The sequence below is a fragment of the Hemiscyllium ocellatum genome, chromosome 24, assembly GCF_020745735.1.
Source record: "Hemiscyllium ocellatum isolate sHemOce1 chromosome 24, sHemOce1.pat.X.cur, whole genome shotgun sequence".
Taxonomy (NCBI): Eukaryota; Metazoa; Chordata; class Chondrichthyes; order Orectolobiformes; family Hemiscylliidae; genus Hemiscyllium; species Hemiscyllium ocellatum.
In genome coordinates, this window is record NC_083424.1 from 56,617,152 (window position 1) to 56,639,015 (window position 21,864).

A 21,864-nucleotide genomic window follows, 5' to 3' on the forward strand; every position below is an offset into this window, starting at 1 on the left:
GAGAGAGATACACAGAGACAGAGAGAGAGAAAGAGACACAAGATGAAGGTTGGAAGGAGAAAAAAGCAAAAGGTAATGAGGATGGGGAAAGAGAGAGGCAGAAGTGTTAGGCAGAGGGTTAGAAAGAAGCAAGAAAGCTAGGGTGGTACATGAAAGAGAGAGTTAGAAGGGTCTGGAAAGAGCGAGGAGATGAGGATGAGGAGAAAATGACTGGAGACAGAATCAATGGAAAGGATGCAATAGAGATTTTTGAACAGGACTGGTGTCCAAAAATCTGTCAAGATTTGAAAATGTTGGGACAATGTTTTGGAGTGAGAGATAGAGTGAGGAAGAGAGGTACCAAGGGGGAGAAAGAGAGAGTGAGGGAGGGAGAGAGGTGGGAGGGAAGAGACAGAGAGTGAAGGGGTCTTGGCTGGAGTTAGAAGGTGTTCACTTTGCAGAGTCTTTAAGTGTTGTTTATTTTACACTAACGGAGAGGAAAAACAGGCTCTGGAGGTCTGGAGCCCAACTGTTCTCTCTCTTCTCTCAGTTCTGTGTCAAATTGCTAATTAAATCAATTCTGAAAGCTTTTTCTGGACAGCTTCTTTTGCTTTCAATCCAAAGATGATAACTAAGCATGTTTTCAAATTCAGCTTCTTAAAAGAATGTGTGATGACCACGGAGTCCCACATTTGCTTTGAGTCCTTATAAGAGAATCAAAGGTTAGAGATGAGATGGTCAGGGAGAAGCTTGCTTTGAGAAATTGACCATAAATCTTAATAGATAGTATAAACCAAGCCTATGTCTAACACTTTCTAACTCTCAGAAAGGATAGAATCATCAAATGGTTCCAGCCACAAGAAGCCATTCAAGTCATCGTGTCTGTATTAGTCCTAACTGCAGGACAACTCAATCATTTTTCTTTATAGCCCTGAATATATAATTTTTCTTCACATAATGATCCAATTCTCTCTCAAAAGCTGCAACTGAATCTACCATGAAAACATACTTGGGCAGCTCGCAACCACTCACTGCATAAAACAAGTTTACCTCACTTCTTATTGCCAAATTACTCTGACTTAATGTAATTGAGTCTGGGTCCTTCCACCAATGACAGAATAGTTTCTCTCTGTCCAAACTCCTCGTGATTTGAAAACCTCTATCAAAGCTCCTCTCAACCTTCTCTCCTCCAACAAGAACTGCCCCAACTTCTTCGGTCTATCCATGTCATTGAAGTTCTACAGCCCTTCATCCTTGTTCTCTTCTTTTCCACAGTCTTTCTGAAAATATCACATTCTGCCTGATGTACAGCACCCAGAATAGGGCACAACACTCCAGCTGGGGCTGAACCCATATTTTGTACAAGTTCAACTTAGAAGTCCTTGGAGACAACGTTCGCCAATCTGCCTTCCCCAATTTTCACTGTCACTGCTTCAAAAAAACTCAATCAAGAAAGGGAGACACGATTTCCCACGTACATAATCTCCTTGCTGTTGTACTCTAAGCCCCAGTGCTTTGGGGATCCAGCTGTGAATCTCATCACGACAGATGGTGGAATTTGAATTACAGTATGGGTTGTTCTGCTGTAGCGCGTGTTTTGTTAATGCATTTTTGGTGTAATGTGATTGATGAATTGGGACACTGTTTCTAAAGCACAAACTTTTCAAATATGTGTTGGCAGTAGCGCAATTACATTGCCAACACTTTAAACACTGTTTCTAAAGCCCCATTTTTCTATGATGTGGGATTGCACAAGAATGCAACCATTGCGTTATACAAGAACTATTTAAAATTAGTTAGTTTAGAAGTCCAATGATGGCCATGAAAACATTGTCGATTGTTGTAAAAAAAATTTGTTCACTAATGTCATTTAGGAAAGGAAATCTGACAACTTTATCCGGTCTGGTCTACAAGTGAATCTAGACCCACAGCAATGCGGTTGATTCTAAACTGCCCTCTGAAATGGTTCCAGCAAGCCACTCAATTGTAGTAGAAGTGCTAAAACATCTCATCAAAGAAGTGAAATCACACTGACAACTTGGCATCAACTAGACTGAAACAATGTCACACTTAGACCTGTCAACACTGCAAAGTCCTCCTTAATTGAGTTCAATCTGGTTGAATGTGAGGTGATGCATTTTGGAAGATCCAATTCTAGAGCGACCTATATGGTAAATGGAAAAGCCCTGAGGAAATTTGATGTGCAGACAGATCTGGTTGTTCAGGTCCACTGTATCCTGAAGGTGGCAATGCAGGTCGATAGAGTGGTCAAGAAGCCATATGGCATGCTTTCCTGCATCGAATAGATTATTTAGTACAACAGTTAGCAGGTCATGTTACAGTTGTATAGGACTTTGGTTCGGCTGCATTTGGAATACTGCAAACAGTTCTGATTGCCACGTTACTAAAAGAATGAAGATGCTTTGGGGAGGGTGCAGAGGAGGCTCACCAGGGTGCTGCCTAGTATAGAGAGCGCTAGATATGAAGTGAGGTTGTGTAGATTAGGATTATTTTATTAGAACGATGGAGTTTGAGGGGGGACCTGATTGAGGCCTACAAAATCATGAGGGGTAGAGACAGGATGGATAGCAAGAAACATTTTGCCAGAGTGGGGTCACAATTGCTAGGGTTCAAGGTGAGAGGGAAATGTTTAAGGGAGATATGCTTGGAAAGTTCTTTACAGAGGGCTGGTGGGTATCTGGAGCGTGTTGCCAGTGGAGGTGGCAGAGGTGGGCACAATAGCTTCATTTAAGATGCATCTAGATAGATGCATGAATGGGCAGGGAGCAGAGGGATACCGATCCTTAGAAAATAGGCAACAGGGTTAGATAGAGGATCTGGATCAGCGCAGGCTTGGATGGCTGAAGGGCCTGTTCTGTGCTGTAATTTTCTCCATCTTTTGTTCTAATAACGTCTGGGGGCTAGTGCCAGTATTGGGAGAGTTGTCTCACAGTCTAATCAAGCAACAGACTGACATTGACTATAAAGAATAATTCTGTGAATATGGCTATGTCCCAGCTACCACCATCACCATCTCTGAATATATTCTGTCCCATTGTCAGGGATGACCCAGCTGAGGTGCAGACGCTGTGATATACAGTCAGGTGTGACTTGCCCTGGGAGTCCTCAACATTGACTTTGAACCCTACGAAGTCTTATGGCTTCAGGTTAAACATGGGCAAGGAAACCTCCTGTTCTCCCTTGGCTGATGAATCTGTGCTCCTCCATCTTAGACAATATTTAGAGGAAACACTGAAGGGTGTAAAAATACCGAGTGGGAGATTTCGATGTTTGATTTTTTTTTGAATGGATCTCCATTGGCATAATTTTAGTTCACTTGCTTGGCAGTGGAAACATGGTGGATACAATTTTTGGAAAAAGTAAAACCATTCCTATTACTGTTTTATAATGTTTATCACACCCTACGTTTGAGGTTAATAATTACAGAGCTGCTTTTTTATATACTCATATACTTGTGGTCATGGCATTCTAATTTTATCCTATAATCCAGAAAATTCCAAACCCTAAAATTTCCCAAACTTTTCAGACAGACGAGGTTGCAATGATTTAGCAGTGAACATTTGACAGCATGTCGTGTCAGCAAGTATGAGGTCAGATGGCTAATAGCTTGGTCAATGGTGTTAAGTTTTAAGAGAAAGAAAGAGAGAACGAAAAAGAAATGGAGAGAGAGAGAAAAAGAGAGTGAGAGAGAAAGAGAAGCAGAGGGGAGGAGAGATTAAAAAAGTGAATTCCAATCTTTGGGCATAGGTAGCTGAAAACAGCTGCAAGTTTGATTAAAATTGGAAAGACTGAAATTGGAACAACAAAGTGATCTCCTGGATTCGGAATGGCTGAGGGTGGTTACTGGGACAGAGCCATCGAGTCATTCAGCACTAAAACAGACTGTGCGGTCCAACTTGTCCATACCAACCAGGATTCCCAAACTTGTCCCACTTACCTGTGTTTGCCCCATATCTCTCAACCTTTATGCACCTATCCAAATGTCTTTTAAATGTAGTAACCGTACCTACATCTACCACTTCTTCTGGCAATTCATTCCATAAATGAACGACCCTTTGTGTGAAGAAGTTACTCCTCAGGCTCCTGTTAAATCTTTCCACTCTCACCTTAAACTATGTTCTCCAGTTTTAGAAATCCCCTCCCTGGGGAAAAGACCTTAGCTACTCACCCTCTCTATGCCACTCATGATTGTGACTTTGATAGGTACTGTTCCACTAACTGCAGCAGTGGTGAAAGCCTGACTACAGAGATTCAAAGATGAGATTCCAGGAAATGTTTCTTTCCTGTCCTGTGTCCTCTTCATATCCACATGCTCCCAGTAACATTGCACTGCCCTCTGAGGAAGGGTGGATTGAGGTGGAGAATTGCTGCAGATGGACTGAGTGGACTATCTATATTCAGAAGTCAATCTGTCTGAGAGATGTGAGGTGACTGCACAGTTCTATTAGTGGGCACAGACATTACAGTGATTGGCACACTGTAACGACGAGACACAGCTCACTGCTTGAAGAAGTGAAATAAGTTGGAATTAGTCCCCCTGTTAATGGGAATATCAATAACCCTGCCAAAATGGCAGTACATTCTTGCCTATTCACAGACAACCGTGACCACCTCCATCCCATACCTCCATTCTGTGATTGTCCTTTTGGGGAAGGCTGTGTTGTGTGGAAAGCTGGAAGGTCTCCAGGAACCTGTTTCAGACAGTGTGGTAACTCAACCTTATCCATTCAGACTGGCAGCTAAATCCAAGCTACGTAAACCCAAAGTTTATTTCAGAGGTGACATCATCTTGCATAACTTAATTTGATTGAGTTCTTTTTAAGAAGTTATCAAAATGAGAGATGAAGGCAGAGGAGCAGCTATTGTCTACATGGACTTTAGTAAGAAGTTTGACTGGTTAGCAAGGTTCAACCACCTGGGATGCAGAGAGACCTAGCCAATTGGAAACAAAACTGGCTGAATGGTAGGAGCCCGAGGATGGTGGTGGACTGAGACCCATGACCAGTGCCGTTCGCTATGGTTCCTCATTTATATCAACAATTTGAATGAGAATAAAGGAGATACAGAATCATAGACTCCTGACAGTGTGAAAGCAGGCCATTCAGTTCAACAGGCCCACACCGATGCTCCAAACAGCATCCCACACAGACCAAGCCCCCCTTTCATCTAACCCTACATTTCCCCTGGCTAATTTACTGAGCCTGCACATCCCTGGACAATATGGGAAATTTTGCATAGCCAATCGACCTAACCTACACATCTTTGGAAATATGGTTAGTAAGTTTGCAGATGATATAAGTACACCAAGATCTTGATCAATCGGGCCAATGGACTGAGAAGTGGCATATGGAGTTTAATTAAGATAAATGTGAGGTGTTGCATTTTGGTAAGGCAAATCAGGGCAGGACTTTCACCGTTAATGGTAGGACCCTGGGGACTGTTGCCAAACAAAGAGACCTTGGGGTGCAGGTTCATAGTTCCTTGAAAGTGGAGTCATAGACAGATGGCGTTTGACAGGCTTGTTTTTTACTGGTCAGCGCATTAAGTACAGGAGTTGGAACATCAAGCTGCAGCTGTGCAACACATTGGTGAGGCCATTTCTAGAATACTGCGTTCAATTCTGGTCTCCCTGCTGTCGGAAAGAAACTGTAAAGGGTTCAGGAAAAATTTACAAGAATGTTGCTGGGATTGAAGAGTTTGAGCTTTAGGGAGAGGCTGATTAGGCTGGAGCTTTTTCCCTGGAGCGTTGAAAGCTGAGGATTGACCTGATAGAAATTTATAAGATCATGAGGTGCATGGAGAGAGTGAACAGCCAAGGTCTTTATCCCAGGTGGGGAGTTCAACACTGAGGGCATAGAATATAGAACACTACAGCCAGTACAGCCCTTCGGCCCTCGATGTTATGCCGCCCTGTGAAACCAATCTGAAGCCCATCTAACGTACACTATTCCATTCTCGTCCACATACCTATCCAATGATCATTTAAATGCCCTTAAAGTAGGCGAGTCTACTACTGTTGCAGGCAGTGTGCTCCACGCCCCTACTACTCTCTGAGTAAAGAAACTATAACTGACATCTGTCCTATATTTATCACCCCTCAATTTAAAGCTATGTCCCCTTTTGCTAGCCATCGCCATCCAAGGAAAAAGGCTCTCACTGTCCACCCTATCAATTATGTCACCTCTCTACCTTCTTCTCTCTAATGAAAACAGCCTCAAGCCCCTCAGCCTTTCCTCGTAAGTCCTTCACTCCATACCAGGCAACATTCTAGGAAATCTCCTCTGAACCCTTTCCAAAGCTTCCACAGCCTTCCTATAATGTGGTGACCAGAACTGTACACAATACTCCAAATGTGGCTGCACCAGAGTTTTGTACAGCTGCAGCATGATCTCATGGTTTTAAAACTCAATCCCTCTACCAATAAAAGCTAACACACCATATGCCTTCTTAACAATCCTATCAACCTGGGTGGCAACTTTCAAGGATCTACAAACTTGGACACTGAGATCTCTCTGCTCGTCTACACTACCAGGAGTCTTACCATTAGGCCAGTATTCTGCATTCCTGTTACTCCTTCCAAAGTGAATATAGAATATTAGCATTAGTATTACCTCACTTTTCCACATTAAACTCCATTTGCCACCTCTCAGCCCAGCTCTGCAGCTTATTCATGTCCCTCTGTAAACTCCAACATCCTTCATCACTATCCACAACTCCACCAACCTTAGTGTCATTCGCAAATTTACTAAGCCATCCTTCTATGCCCTTATCCAGGTCATTTATAAAAAATGACAAATAGCAGTGGACCCAAAACAGATCCTTGCAGTACACTACTAGCAACTGAATTTCAGGACGAATATTTCCCATCAACCACCACCCTCTATTGGCAAATGGGACTAGATTAATTTAGAATATCTGGTCAGCATGGAAGACTCTGTTTCCATGTTGCAAAACTCTATGACTCTGTAAAATAAAAAAAAAATTAAATCTGATAAACTATACTGGAAGATCAAACCCAAAGGCTCAGCCATCTCCTCTCTGGCTTCCTAGAGAATCCTTGGATAAATCCCATCCAGCCCAGGGGACTTATCTATTTTCAGACTTCGCAGAATTGCTAACACCTCCTCCTTGTGAACCTCAATTTCATCTAGTCTAGTAGCGTGTATCCCTGTATTCTCCTCGACAACATTATCTTTTTCTCGTGTGAAAAAGTGTGAATTCTGATGAAAAATATTCATTTAGCGCTTCCCATCTCCTCTGACTCCACACACAACTTCCCACTACTATCCTTGATTGGCCCTAATCTTACTCTAGTCATTCCTTTATTCTGATATCCCTATGGAAAGCCTTAGAATTTTCCTTAATCCTGTACACCGAAGACTTCTCATGTCCCCTTCTGGCTCTTCTTAGCTCTTTCGTTAGGTCTTTCCTGGATAACTTGGAACTCTCAAGCGCCTAACTGATCCTTCACATCTCATCCTAACATAAGCCTTCTTCTTCCTCTTGACAAGAGATTCAACTTCCTTAGTAAACCACGACTCCTGCGCTCAACAACTTCCTCCCTGCCTGACAGGGACATACTTATCAAGGACCTGCAGTAGCTGTTCCTTGAGTAATCACCACATTTCAATTGTGCCCATCCCCTGCAGTTTCCTTCCCCATCTTATGCATCCTAAATCTTGTCTAATCACATCATAATTGCTTTTCCCCCAGCTATAACTCTTCCCCTGTGGCATATACCTGTCTCTTTTCCATCACTAAAGTAAATATAACCAAATTATGGACACTATCATCAAAGTGTAGTGAGGTCAGAAACAAGGTCCTACCTCCAAATCTAACACCTGGCCAGGTTCATTCCCCAGTACCAAATCTATTGTGGCCTCGCCCCTTGTTTGCCTGTCCGCATACTGTGTCAGGAAACCCTCCTGCACACATTGGACAAAAACTGACCCACCTAAAGTACTTGAACTATAGTATTCCTAGTCAATATTTGGAAAGTTAAAGTCCCCCACAACAACTATCCTGTCATTCTCGCTCCTATGCAGAATCATCTTTGTTATCCTATTCTCTACACCTCTGGATCTAATCAGAGGCCTATAAAAAACTGCCAAGAGGGTGACCTCTCCTTTCCTGTTTCTAACCTCTGTAGAAGAGTCCTCAAAACGTCCTTTCTGACACCGTAATACTGTTCTTGATTAACAATCTACACCTCTCCCTCTTTTACCATATTCCCTGTTCTCACTGAAACATTTAAATCCCAGAACTGGCAAAAACCATTCCTTCCCTGTTCTACTCAAGTCTTTGAAATGGCCACAACATTGAAATCCAGGTACCAACCTATGCTGCAGGTTCAGCCGCCTTATTTTGGATGCTCCTGGCATTGAAGTAGACACACTTCAAACCAATTTCTTGTTTGCTGGTGCCCCTCTTGCGACCTTGAAACCTTGTTTCTGACCTCACTACATTCAACCTCCTGTATAATCGAACTACAATTTAGGATCCAATCTCCTTTGCTGAATTAGTTTAAACCCTCCTGTAGAGCATAAGCAAGTCCCCCCCCCCCCCCCCCCCCCCCGCAGCATATTGGTACTCCTCTGGTTGAGGGAAAGACCATTCTCTTTGGAGAGGTCCCACCTATCTCAGAAAGAGCCCCAATTATCCAGGAATCCAAAACCATTGAGAGCATTTAATGGTCATTGGATGAAAATGCAATAGTGTAGGATAGGTGGGCTTCGGATTGGTTTCACAGGTCGGCGCGACATTGAGGGCCGAAGGACCTGTAATGCGCTGTAATGTTCTATGCTGGAATTATTTCAAACCAATCTCATTACAGATTTCTGAATATCAGCACCTCTGCCACTAAGGACCTCATAGAGTCATAGAGATGTACAGCATGGAAACAGACCCTTCGGTCCAACCCGTCCATGCCGACCAGATATCCCAACCTGCCAATACCCGGCCCATGTCCCTCCAAACTCTTCATTTTCGTAGACCCATCCAAACGTCTTTAAAATGTTGCAATTGTACCAGCCTCCACCACATCCTTTGGCAGCTCATTCCATACACATACTACCTCTGCATGAAAAAGTTGCCCCTTAGGTCTCTTTTATATCTTTTCCCACAAACCTTAAACCTATGCCCTCAGTTCTGGACTCCCTGAGCCCAGGGAAAAGACTTTGTCTATTTATCCTATCCATGCCCCTCACAATTTTGTAAACCTCTATAAGGTCACCCCTCAGCCTCTGACACTCCAGGGGAAACAGCCCCAGCCTGTTCAGCCTCTCCCTATAGCTCAGATCCTCCAACCCTGGCAACATCCTTGTAAATCTTTTCTGAACCCTTTCAATTTTCACAACATCTGAACTAACTTGCTCAGAGCTGGCCTCTGTCAGAATTAACCTATGTCTGTGCCTTTCTGGGTTGTAAACCTCAATTATCTCCCCAGGCAACTTGCAAGCTATTTAGCTAAAGGTCACACAATTACTTAGAAATGTTGTTTTAAACACACTGTTCATAGAAATGAGTTCATTATCCTTTTGAAAGAGAAATAAATCTGGAAAATCTTTCTGGAAAAGACAAATTTAACGTTAATAATTGACCCAAACGTTACAAGAGGTTTTGGGTTCTGATGTGGGCTCAGAAAGTATGATTGCCAAAGCATCAGAGTTCACCCTGGTCTCATAACTAAGGATTTATCTTCATAAATAAGGATAAAGACAAGGAATTGCCTCAGCTAAGTGATTTTAGATGCTCTGAGGCCAAATTGAGGTCTTGTTCCAGGTCTTGTATTTCAGCCTGGAGCAGCAGTCTCCCATTGTCGTGGCGTTGTCCCAGACGGGCAGTCTCGGCCTTGCCATTGTGGTCTCCAGGTTTGGCGGTCTTGTCCTGGTGTGAAGGTCTTACAGTCATAGAGTACTACAGTATGGAACCAAGCCCCTTGGTCCAAACTGGTCCATGGCGACCAAAACGTCCATTCACGCTAATCCCATTTCCCTGTACTTAGCCCATATCCTTCTAAACTTTCCTATCCATGTATTTGTCCAAACTCCTTTTAAATGTCGGTAATGTATCCGCCTCAATCAGCTCTGCTGGCAGCTCATTCCATATGTGTACACCCTCTATGTTAAAAAGTTGCCCTCAGGTTCCCTTTTATTCTTTCCCTTCTAACTTTAAACTGATGCCATAGTCCTTGATTCCCCAACCCTGGGAAAAAGACCGAGTGCATTCACCCTGTCCATGCCTGTCATGATCTTATACACTTCTATGAGATCCCCCCTCAGTCTACTATGCACTAAAGAAAAGTGTTGTGGTTCTGTTTGCCGAGCTGGGAATTTGTGTAGATGACAAGCAACATGAATTCGACTGGGACAACGCTACTATTATAGGACAAGCCAAACAGAGAACAGCTAGGGAATTCCTAGAGGCATGGCACTCATCCAAGATTCAATCAATAAACACATCGACCTGGACCCAATATACTGACCACTGCAGCGGACAGCTGGAACTGACAACCGGAAGCGGCAGATTCAAACCACTACAAATGGCTGAGGAAAGATCACAGAAGTGCTTCACAGGAGGCTCCCAAGCACTGAGGATGTCACCTAGACAGGAGACGAAACGTCTGCAACACAAATTCTCAGCTCGGCGAACAGAACCACAACAACAAGCACCCAAGCTACAAATCTTCTCACAAACATTGAACTAAAGAAAAGTCCTAGCTTGACAACCTCTCCCTATAACTCAGACCGTCTTGTCGATGTGGAGATCTTCTTTGGCAGCGCCTTCCAGATATTCCAGTGTTCGTTGTCTTAATTGACTTTCCCTGAAATGAAATTGATTTATGATGAACTCTGTTTTAATGTTTTTTCTTTTTTTTTCCTTAGCTATGCTTTCTGTCATTAATACAGGTGGCTTGGTATGGCGACTTATAAAACTTAACATTTTTTTCGTAAAAATACAGGTTACAATAAATTGCTATTTTTACTGCATTCAGTTCTCTCTGAATGCAACCAGCAGTATCAGCTGTGGCGTTTTCCCATCCGAGCCTTAAAGTTTCTGGTTCAATTCCCACTCCAGTGACTTGATTCAGGCCGACACTGTCACAACAGTACCAGTGGAATGCTCGACTGAGAGGTGCCAATTTCCAGACAACATACTGGAGTTAGAGTTGTACATCATGGAAACAGACCCTCGGCCCAACTCATCCATGCTGACCAGACATCTCAATTTGACATCCCGTTTGCCAGCATTTAGACTATATCCTTCTAAACCTTTCCTATTCATGTAACCATCCAGATACATTTTAAATGTTATAATTGTACCAGCCTCCACCACTTCTCTGGCAGCTCATTCCATATACACACCACTATCTACATGAGAAATTTACTCCTTAGGTCCCTTTTGAATCTTTCCTGTTTTACCTTAAACCTGTGCCCTCTAGTATTGAACTCTCCTACCCTGGGAAAAAGATGTTGGCTATTTACCCTATCCATGGCCCTCAGGATTTTATAAACCTCGATAAACCTCAGACTTCTATACATCATGGAAAAAAGCCATAGTCTAAGCAGCCTCTCCCTATAACTCAAACCGTCCAGTCCAGGTAACATTCTTGTGAATCTACTCTGTATCTTCTCAAGTTTAACAACATCTTTCCTCTAGCAGGGAGACCAGAACTGTACGCAATATTCTAAAAGTGGCCTCACTAATGTCCTGTACAGCTGCAACATGATATCCCAACTTCCATACTCAATGTTCTGACCAATGAAGGCAAGTGTACCAAATATCATCTTCACCACCCTGCCTACTTGCGACTCCACTTTCAAGCAAGTATGAACCTGCACCCCAATATCTCTTTGTTCAGCAACGCTCCTCAGGACCCATTAAGTGTATAAATCCAGCCCTGGTTTGCCTTACCAAAATGCAACATGTCAGGTGAATTGGCCATGCTAAATTGCCCGTAGTGTTAGGTAAAGGGGTAAATGTAGGGGTATGGGTGGGTTGCGGTTCGGCGGGTCGGTGTGGACTTGTTGGGCCGAAGGGCCTGTTTCCACACTGTAAGTAATCTAATCTAATCTGAACATTTATCTAAATGAAACTCTATCTGTCATACCTTGGACCCATTGACCCATCTGATCAAGGTCCCATTGTACTCTGAGGTAACCTTCTTCACCAACAATGTTGGTGTCATATGCAAACTTACTAACCTTGCCTCCTGTATTCACATGCAAATTATTTATAATAATGATGAAAAACAGTAGACCTAGCATTGATCCTTGTGCCGCATCACATAAACTGGGATGCTAGTGAAACAGGTCATTTGGTAAATTATCTTGTTGCTGCTCTGTGGGATTTTGCCATGCTCACATTTGGCTGCTGCTTTTCCCTCATTCCAACAGCGACTACATTTCAAAATGTATTAAATTGGTTCTAGTGAGCTTCAGCAATTGCCAAGGTCATAAAAGCTTCTGTGTGTTTTCTTAAACACAGCATCAGCAACTACCTGATTCTTGACATCCTATAATTTCCCACAGGAAGACATTGCTTCTGCACTGTACTTATAGTCAGATTACATGGTAAGGTAACCAAAACCAACCTACTGTTAGTGGCTAAGAACTGTTGCATTTGATAATAACGTTCAGTAAATGTGTTATATATTGTATGTATTTTTAACAACAAATAAGTTCTAATACAAAACTATCTGTTGTGCAATTTAACAATAACACTTAGAATATCACCATTTGATTTCAAATATTTTTTGATTAAACATGAATTGTTTTTAGTGAGACCTGAATATTTTTCATAGTTTTACCCAGTCACATACTATTTATAACACAGAAACATGCCTTTCATTTAGCAGACCCACAAGCATTCTGTCATTTCTTTTTAACCCCATCAACATATCCTTCTATTCCTTTTCACCCCCATGCGTATCTAACATGTTTTTAAGCAGATATATATTACTCATTTCAAATACATCCTGTCAGAACAGGTTCATTTTCAGTCCACATGCAATAACGTTAATACAGTAAAATAAAACAACAAACTGCAGATGCTGAAAATCTGAAACAAAAGCAGAAATTGCTGGAGAAACTCAGTTGGTCTGGCAGCATCCGCGTAGAGATAAAAACAGAGTTAATGTTTTTAGTCCAGTGACTCTTCTTCATAACAGGGCTTGAAATGTTAACTCTAATTTCTCTCCACAGATGCTGGTGGAGCTGCTACGTTTTTCCAGCAATTTCTGCTTTTATTTGTGATTAATACATTAATCACTGGGGTCTTTAATCTGTATCCAAACTCTTAAGTGTTCATGCAAAGTATAAAAGATGGTTTTTTTCTAATCAATATATCAATGATCTAGCTTGAGAACAAATTATTTTGGACTGATTTTAAGCAATACAAAACAAATTACAGTAAAGGGATATTGAGAGTAATCATAATTTGATGGAATTTAATATTGTGTTTGAAAATGATTTAGCTAAATCTGAAACCAGGGATTTAATGCCTGGTTTAATACCTTTTAAATCTAAATAAAGCTCACAAACTACACAGATATGAGGACTGAGAGGCTAAGATAGTTTTGGAAACTATATTAGAAGATGAAATAAGAACAGAAAGTGCTGGAAGCTCTCAGCAAGATTTGGATGAGAATTTCAGAAACATCATGAAGGACATAGATAAGACCTTTAGCAAAGGTCTTTTCCCTAGAGTAGGGGAGTTAAAAATTAGAGGGCATAATTCTGAAGTCAAAGGAGAAAGATTTAAAAGGGACCTGAGGGGCAATACTTTCATACACTGGGTGGATTGCATGTGAAATAAACTGCCAGAGGAAGTGGTAGATGCAGGCACAATTTCAGCTTTTAAAAGATATTTGGACAGATACAGGAAAGGTTTAGAGGGATATGGGCCAAAATGAGGCAAATGTATTTGTTTGTTTAATTTAGGAAATTGGTCGGTAATGAGTCATTATGACTCTATAAACTTGGGAGCTTTTCTATGCTGAAGAAGTCATTTGACACGATACATTAACTCTGTTTCTCCCTGCACAGACACTGCCAGACCAGAGTTTCCCCAGTACACTCCACTTTTACTTTATATCAGAAGATTGGTTACAATGGCTATCATTTAAGAAAACTGATTCACAATTTGTAACAAATATATTTTCCTATAAAATGGCAGGAAAATGTGTTCTAACAGTGGCTAAAAAGAGAATTAAGTGATTGTGTCTGATCAAAGAACAGGTTCATAGTGTTGAGAGAAAGTGTAGTGAGTCTGAGGATTCAGGGCATTTTACAGTTCAACAATGTAAGAAGACATTGATGGAGAAAGAGAAAAGAAAATATCAGTGTAGACTACAGCAAGACATAAATGCAGCATGTAAATGTGTGTGTGTGTAAGCGTGCGTGCGTGTGCGCATGTGTAAACATGAGAAGTTTACTGGAAGTCAAAGTGATCCAATTACAAATGGAGAAATGAGAAATTGTAATTTGTGTAAGGAACTGACAAAGATTTTTATCTGTCTTCATTGTACAAGTGATAAAAGAAATTTCAGAAATACTGAAATACTGTGTCCCGAAAGCTAGTGTGCCTCCAATTAAACCTGCTGGACCATAATATGAAATTCGGTGGAGTTGTGGACAGCGAAAAAGGATGTGGCAGGTTATAGCGGGATATAGATAAGTTGCAGAGCTGGACAGAAAGGTGGCAAATGGAATTCAATGTAGGTAAGTGTGAAGCCATTCACTTTGATAGGAGTAACAAGAAGATGGATTACTGGGCTAATGGTAGGCTACTTGGTAGTGTGGATGAGCAGAGGGATCTTGGTGTCCATGTACACAGACCTCTGAAAATTGCCACCCAGGTAAATGGTGCTGTGAAGAAGGCATATGGCGTACTGGGCTTTATTGGTAGAGGAATTGAGTTCCGGAGTCCTGAGGTCATGTTGCAGTTGTATAAGACTCTGGTGCGGCCTCATCTGGAGTATTGTGTGCAGTTTTGGTCGCAAGGATGTGGAGGCATTGGAACAAGTGCAGAGGAGGTTTACCAGGATGTTGCCTGGCATGGTAGGAAGATCGTATGAGGAAAGGCTGAGGCACTTGGGGCTGTTCTCATTGGAGAAAAGAAGGTTTAGGGGAGATTTGATAGAGGTGTACAAGATGATTAGGGGTTTAGATAGGGTTGACAGTGAGAACCTTTTTCCGCTAATGGAGTCAGCTGTTACTAGGGGACACAGCTTTAAATTAAGGGGAGGTTGGTATAGGACAGATATTAGGGGTAGATTCTTTACTCAGCGGGTTGTGAGTTCATGGAATGCTCTGCCAGTAGCAGTGGTGGACTCTCCCTCTTTATGCCCATTTAAGCGGGCATTGGATAAGCATAAGGAGGTTATTGGGCTAGTGTAGATCAGGTAGGCTTCGGTCGGCGCAACACCGAGGGCCAAAGGGCCTGTACTGCGCTGTATTTTTCTATGTTCTATGTTCTATAACCTGGTGTTGTGTGTGATTTTTAACAGAAATACTGAAAATAAGAAGTTGAAGAAATTAGTACAAGGAACAGGACTGGGAATCAATGGGACTAAGTGCAGATAAATTGCCTGGACCTGAAGACCTCCATCCAAAGATTTCAAAGTAGCAGTGGCAGAGATAGGGATAGCCTTCCCCTTAAACTCTAGAATAGCCCCAGGAATTGGAGAACACCAAATATAACTGCCACTGTTTAAGAAAGAGGGAGAGAATTAGTGAGGCCAGCCTGCCTGGTATCAGTAATATGTGAAACAGTAGACTATTATTAGCCATGCAATCACACAGCACTTAGAAAATCATGCCAATTCAGCAGAATTAACACAAATCTATGTGTTCGACAAAAGCATTATTTTTTGGATATGCAACTACAAGGAATGCTATGGGGAAATGAGTGGATGCAGTGTGTTTGAATTTTCAAAAAGCAGTCAGATAAATTCTACACAAGCGATTATGGAAATGAGAGCAATATTTTAGCTTGGTTTGAGAATTGGTGGTGAATGGACAGAAAACACAAATGAGGAGTCACAGAGTCATGCAGCATGGAAACAGACCCTTCAGTCCAACATGTCCATACTGATCAAGTTTCCCAAACTAAATTAATTAGTTAATCCCATTTGGCCCATTTTCCTCTAAACCCTACCTGTTCATGTACCCATCCAAATGCCTTTTAAATGTTGTAACTGTACCTGCATCTACCACTTCCTCTGGCAGTTCGTTCCACATATGAACCACCCTCTGTGTGAAAACGTTGCCCCTCAGGTCGCTTTTAAATCTTTCCCCTCTCACCTTAAATTGTCCTCTAGTTTTAAACTCACCTAACCTAGGGGAGTTATTCACCTTATCTAAGCCCCTCACGATTTTACAAACATCTGTAAGTTCACCTCTCAAACTCTGACACATCCATTGAAAGAAATCCCAGCCTATCCAACCTCTTCTCATAATTTAAACCCTCCAGTCCAGATCACATTCTTGTAAATCTTTTCTGCATCCTCTCCAATTTAATAATATCGTTCCATTGCAGGGCAACCAGAACTATACACAAATTAAATGGACATTTCAGGATTGGCAGCTGTAACCAGCAAGTTCCACATGAATCAATATTTAGGCCTGAAGTATGAAAACATAGTCATAAAGATCACAGCACAGAAAAAGACTCTGGCCACAGTATCTGCACTGCTGAAAGACAACCGCAGAATTCTGTTCTACTCCCCTATTCCAGTCTTAGTCCATAGTCCTGGATGTCTAATCTATGCTTCTGCCTCATGCATAGTACCTAATGCTTAACCTATGCTTATATCCGAGAGAATATGGGATGAGGGGAATGTCCTGAGGGCAGGTAAGAAGACTTGTTCCAAATTCTCTTGGATTTAAAGAATGAGCGTTGAAAGATATAAATTTCTGACAGATTTGACAGGGGAGATAGATGCTGGGGAATCGAGAACATGGGCTCATACATTTGGAATAAGGAATTAACCATTTAGGACTGAGACCAGAAGAAATTTCTTCATGTAGACAGGGTGGTAGACCCTTGAACATTTCTGTCCCAGAGATTCATGAATGTCATTGAGTATATTAAAGGCAGAAATTAATCAACTTTTAGGTGCTGAAGACATGTGGTGTTAAGGTAGATCAACCATGATTTTGTCAAATAAAGGAGCAGATTCAGAGGGGTAAACGTGGGGCAGCATCCACAGAGGAGGAGAATAAGAGGTCATTCCTGATGAGGGACTTATGCCCGAAATGTCAATTCTCCTGCTCCTCAGATACTGCTTGACCTGCTATGCTTTTCCAGCACCACACTCTCGACTCTGATCTCCAGCATCTGCAGTCCTCACTTTCTCCTTTAAGTGGTAAATGCCTACTCCAACTCCTATTTAGAGTCATACAGATGTACAGACCCTTCGGTCCAAACTGTCCATGCCAACCAGATATCCCAACCCAATCTAGTCCCACCTGCCAGCACCCGGCCCATATCCCTCCAAACCCTTCCTATTCATATACTCATCCAAATGCCTCTTAAATGTTGCAATTGTACCAGCCTCCACCACATTCTCTGGCAGCTCATTCCATACACATACCACCCTCTGCATGAAAATGTTGCCCCTTCCGTCTCTTCTATATCTTTCCCCTCTCACCCTAAACCTATGCTCTCTGGTTCTGGACTCCCCTATTTATCCTATCTATGCCTCTCATAATTTTGTAAACCTCTATAAGGTCACCCCTCAGCCTCCGACGCTCCAGAGAAAATAGCCCCAGCCTGTTCAGCCTCTTCCTGTAGCTCAAATCCTCCAACTCTGGCAACATCCTTGTAAATCTTTTCTGAATCCTTTAAAGTATCACAACATCTTTCCGATAGGAAGGAGACTAGAACTGCATGCAATATTCCAACAGTGGCCTAACCAATGTCCTGTACAGCTACAACATGACCTCCCAACTCCTGTACTCAGTACTCTGACCAATAAAGGAAAGAATACCAAATGCTTTCTTTACTATCCCATCTACTTGCAATTCCACTTTCAAGGAGCTACGAACCTGTACTCCAAGGTCTCTTTGTTCAGCAACACTCCCTAGGACCTTACCATTCAGTGTATTAAGTCCTGCTAAGATTTGCTTTCCCAAAATGCAGCACCTCGCATTTACTTGAATTAAACTCCATCTGCTGCTTCTCAGCCCATTGGTCCATCTGGTCAAGATCCGGTTGTAATCTGAGGGGTAACCCTCTTTGCTGTCCACTACACCTACAATTTTGGTGTCATTTGCAAACTTACTAACTGTACGTCTTATGCTCGCATCCAAATCATTTATGTAAATGACAAAAAGTAGAGGACCCAGTACCGATACTCGTGGCACTCCACTGGTCACAGGCCTCCAGTTTGAAAAACAACCCTCCACCACCACCCTCTGTCTTCTACCTTTGAGCCAGTTCTGTATCCAAATGGCTAGTTCTCCCTGTATTCCATGAGATCTAACCTTGCTAATCAGCCTCCCATGGGGAACCTTGTCAAATGCCTTACTGAAGTCCATATAGATCATATCTACCATTCTGGCCCCATCAATCCTCTTTGTTACTTCTTCAAAAAACTCAATCAAATTTGTGACACAATTTCCCACGCACAAAGCCAAGTTAACTATCCCTAATCAGTCCAAATACATGTACATCCTGTCCCTCAGCATTCCCTCCAACAACTTGCCCACCACCGAGTTCAGGCTCACTGGTCTATAGTTCCCTGGATTGTCCTTACTACCCTTCTTAAACAGTGGCACCACGTTAGCCAACCTCCAGTCTTCCGGCACCTCACCTGTGACTCTCGATGCTATTATCCGCCTCCACCAGCTCCCCAGCATAAGAATTGCAACATTTCAATGAGTTACAATCTGCGAGTAAGGCTTTGAATAGCAACATATTTATGACAAGATCTACAACACATTATTATGAAATATGTTTGCATCAAATTTAGATGATAGCAGTGAAATGTGTTACATTTACAGTGGAGTTTCAAATGTTTCAAAAGTTTCAGTGAGATTTAGATTGCTTTTACAATAACCAGCTATGTGGAGTAAAATCTAGATCGAAGGAATACTTAAATAAGACTTATAATAACAGTTGGTTTTAAAAGTCTACAATGACACTTGGAATATAATTTAAGATTTACTTTTCTTCAAAAAAAATCCAGTTCAGTAACTAAGTGAAATAATACATGCCTGTATTAAGAGACAAGTTAAGCATCAAGTCTAATTAAACAATTTGAGATTAAATTGCTGCCAGACTGGCTGAGTTTCTGCAGCGTACTGTTTGTTTCAAATTCAATGGTTTGGGTTTGAAGAAAGATTTACTGTAATCCAATCTTTCAGAGGTGTAATTAGTCTGAATTATTTAGCTGTCAGCACTAGAGCGAATGCATAAAAGAAACACTCTCTCCCGTTTTCCCATTTCTGTCATTTCAATAAATTATTAGGGAAGATATAGCAATTCACACAGAGATCTGAATATGCAAGAACCGGGATAATGTGGGCCAGCAAGAAAGCTGAGTTGGCGGGAAGCCCTGTAGACGGTGAGTGGGAGACAGGGAACGCCTTTCGCTGGAATACCTGGGATGTGGCCAGAAATAATCTCCATCCTCGTCAGGGCGCCTTCAGTCTGGCTGTCACATATCTATCCCAGAATCACCGCTGAAACACAAATCTTTTCCAAATAATGTTTTTGTTCAAATTAACTACTGACAGTGAATAATTACATAGTGTGTTATGTTACAACAATTAGAGATGTAATTATTAAAAAGTCTGGATGGAAAATAAAATTTGAGGAATAGTTAATGCTGTGAAAGGGGATTAACCATTACTCTGTGTGTGTGTGTGTATATATACTCTCTCTCACCTTACGCAGCAGTCTGACCAGCCCGGCCGCCTGCTCGGCTCTCTGTTCCCGGAGCAGCGCCTGGATTTCCCGGATCCATCCGACTCTGCGGACGTACGGAGCGGGCGCCGCTTTCTGAGGAAGCAGCCGCTCGGGTTTGAGGATGAGCGAGGCGAGGGCCAGCTCTGCCCGCCGCCCTGTGCCTGCAGGCGGCTCCGAGCGGAATTCCTGCAGCGACGCCGACCTGGGGCGCTCGTCCTGCGGACCCAGACCACCGCCTCCCCGCGTTAGTTTCGAGCCCATTTTCTGACTGGCGACGGCGTTGCAAAAACTGAGGGAAAACCCAGCCTGTGGTTATCTGACATGCCCCTGTTCAGCTCAGTCCCAGGGGTCAGCAGCAACACTTCATAGAACCTCCCTCCTTATCTCACTACTCCCCTAGTCTCTCCCCCCCTCCTCCCGTACAGTCTCTCCCCCTCCCTCTCTCTCTGCTCCCGTACAGTCTCTCCCCCTCCCTCTCTCTCTCCTCCCGTACAGTCTCTCCCCCTCCCTCTCTCTCTCCTCCCGTACAGTCTCCCCCTCCCTCTCTCTCTCTCCTCCCGTACAGTCTCTCCCCCTCCCTCTCTCTCTCTCCTCCCGTACAGTCTCTCCCCCTCCCTCTCTCTCTCTCCTCCCGTACAGTCTCTCCCCCTCCCTCTCTCTCTCTCCTCCCGTACAGTCTCTCCCCCTCCCTCTCTCTCTCCTCCCGTACAGTCTCTCCCCCTCCCTCTCTCTCTCCTCCCGTACAGTCTCTCCCCCTCCCTCTCTCTCTCCTCCCGTACAGTCTCCCCCTCCCTCTCTCCTCCCGTACAGTCTCCCCCTCCCTCTCTCTCCTCCCGTACAGTCTCCCCCTCCCTCTCTCTCCTCCCGTACAGTCTCCCCCTCCCTCTCTCTCCTCCCGTACAGTCTCCCCCTCCCTCTCTCTCTGCTCCCGTACAGTCTCTCCCCCTCCCTCTCTCCTCCCGTACAGTCTCCCCCTCCCTCTCTGCTCCCGTACAGTCTCTCCCCCTCCCTCTCTCTCTGCTCCCGTACAGTCTCTCCCCCTCCCTCTCTCTCTCCTCCCGTACAGTCTCTCCCCCTTTGTCTCTCTCTACTCCCGTACAGTCTCTCCCCCTCTCCCTCCCTCTGCTCCCATACAGTCTCCCCCCTTTCTCCCTCCCTCTGCTCCCATACAGTCTCCCCCCTTTCTCCCTCCCTCTGCTCCCATACAGTCTCCCCCCTTTCTCCCTCCCTCTGCTCCCATACAGTCTCCCCACTTTCTCCCTCCCTCTGCTCCCATACAGTCTCCCCCCCTTTCTCTCTCTCTCTGCTCTGGTACAGTCTCCCCCTCCCTCTCTCTCTGCTCTGGTACAGTCTCCCCCTCCCTCTCTCTCTACTCCCATTCAGTCTCCCCCTCCCCGTGCTTCCGTACAGTCTTCCCCCTTTCTCTCTCTCTCTCTCTCTCTGCTCCCGTGCAGTCTCTCCCCCTCCCTCTCTCTCTGCTCCCGTGCAGTCTCCCCATCTCCCTCTCTCTGCTCCCATGCAGTCTCTCCCCCTCCCTCTCTCTCTGCTCCTGTGCAGTCTCTCCCTCTCTACCTCTCTCTCTCTCTGCTACCGTACAGTCTCTCCCCCCCCCCACCGCAACCGTGCAGTCTCCCCTCACACTCTCTGCTCCCGTGCAGTGTCTCTCTCTCTGCTCCCATGCAGTCTCTCCCTCACTCTCTCTGCTCCCGCACAGTCTCACACTCTCTCTCTGCTTCCATGCAGTCTCCCCCTCCCTCTCTCTTCTGTGAATAGAACATAGAACAATACAGCACAAAACAGGCCCTTCAGCCCACAATAGGTGCCGAACATCTATCCTAGATTAAACACCCATCCATGTACCTATCCAATTGCCGCTTAAAGGTCGCCAATGATTCTGACTTTACCACTCCCACGGGCAGTGCATTCCATGCCCCCACCACTCTCTGGGTA

At 43.6% G+C, this 21,864-nt stretch overlaps 1 protein-coding gene across 1 annotated transcript in view; it reads right to left on the minus strand.

Annotated features, from left to right (window-relative positions):
- The window catches only part of LOC132827422 (leucine-rich repeat-containing protein 75B-like), a 49,938-nt gene extending 29,622 nt beyond the window's left edge, over positions 1-20,316 (minus strand). The window contains exon 1 of the mRNA XM_060844098.1: positions 19,894-20,316. Coding sequence (XP_060700081.1) covers positions 19,894-20,175 — 282 coding nt within the window. The 5' untranslated portion in view covers positions 20,176-20,316. The remainder of the gene's footprint in view (positions 1-19,893) is intronic.
- Positions 20,317-21,864: the final 1,548 nt, after the last annotated feature.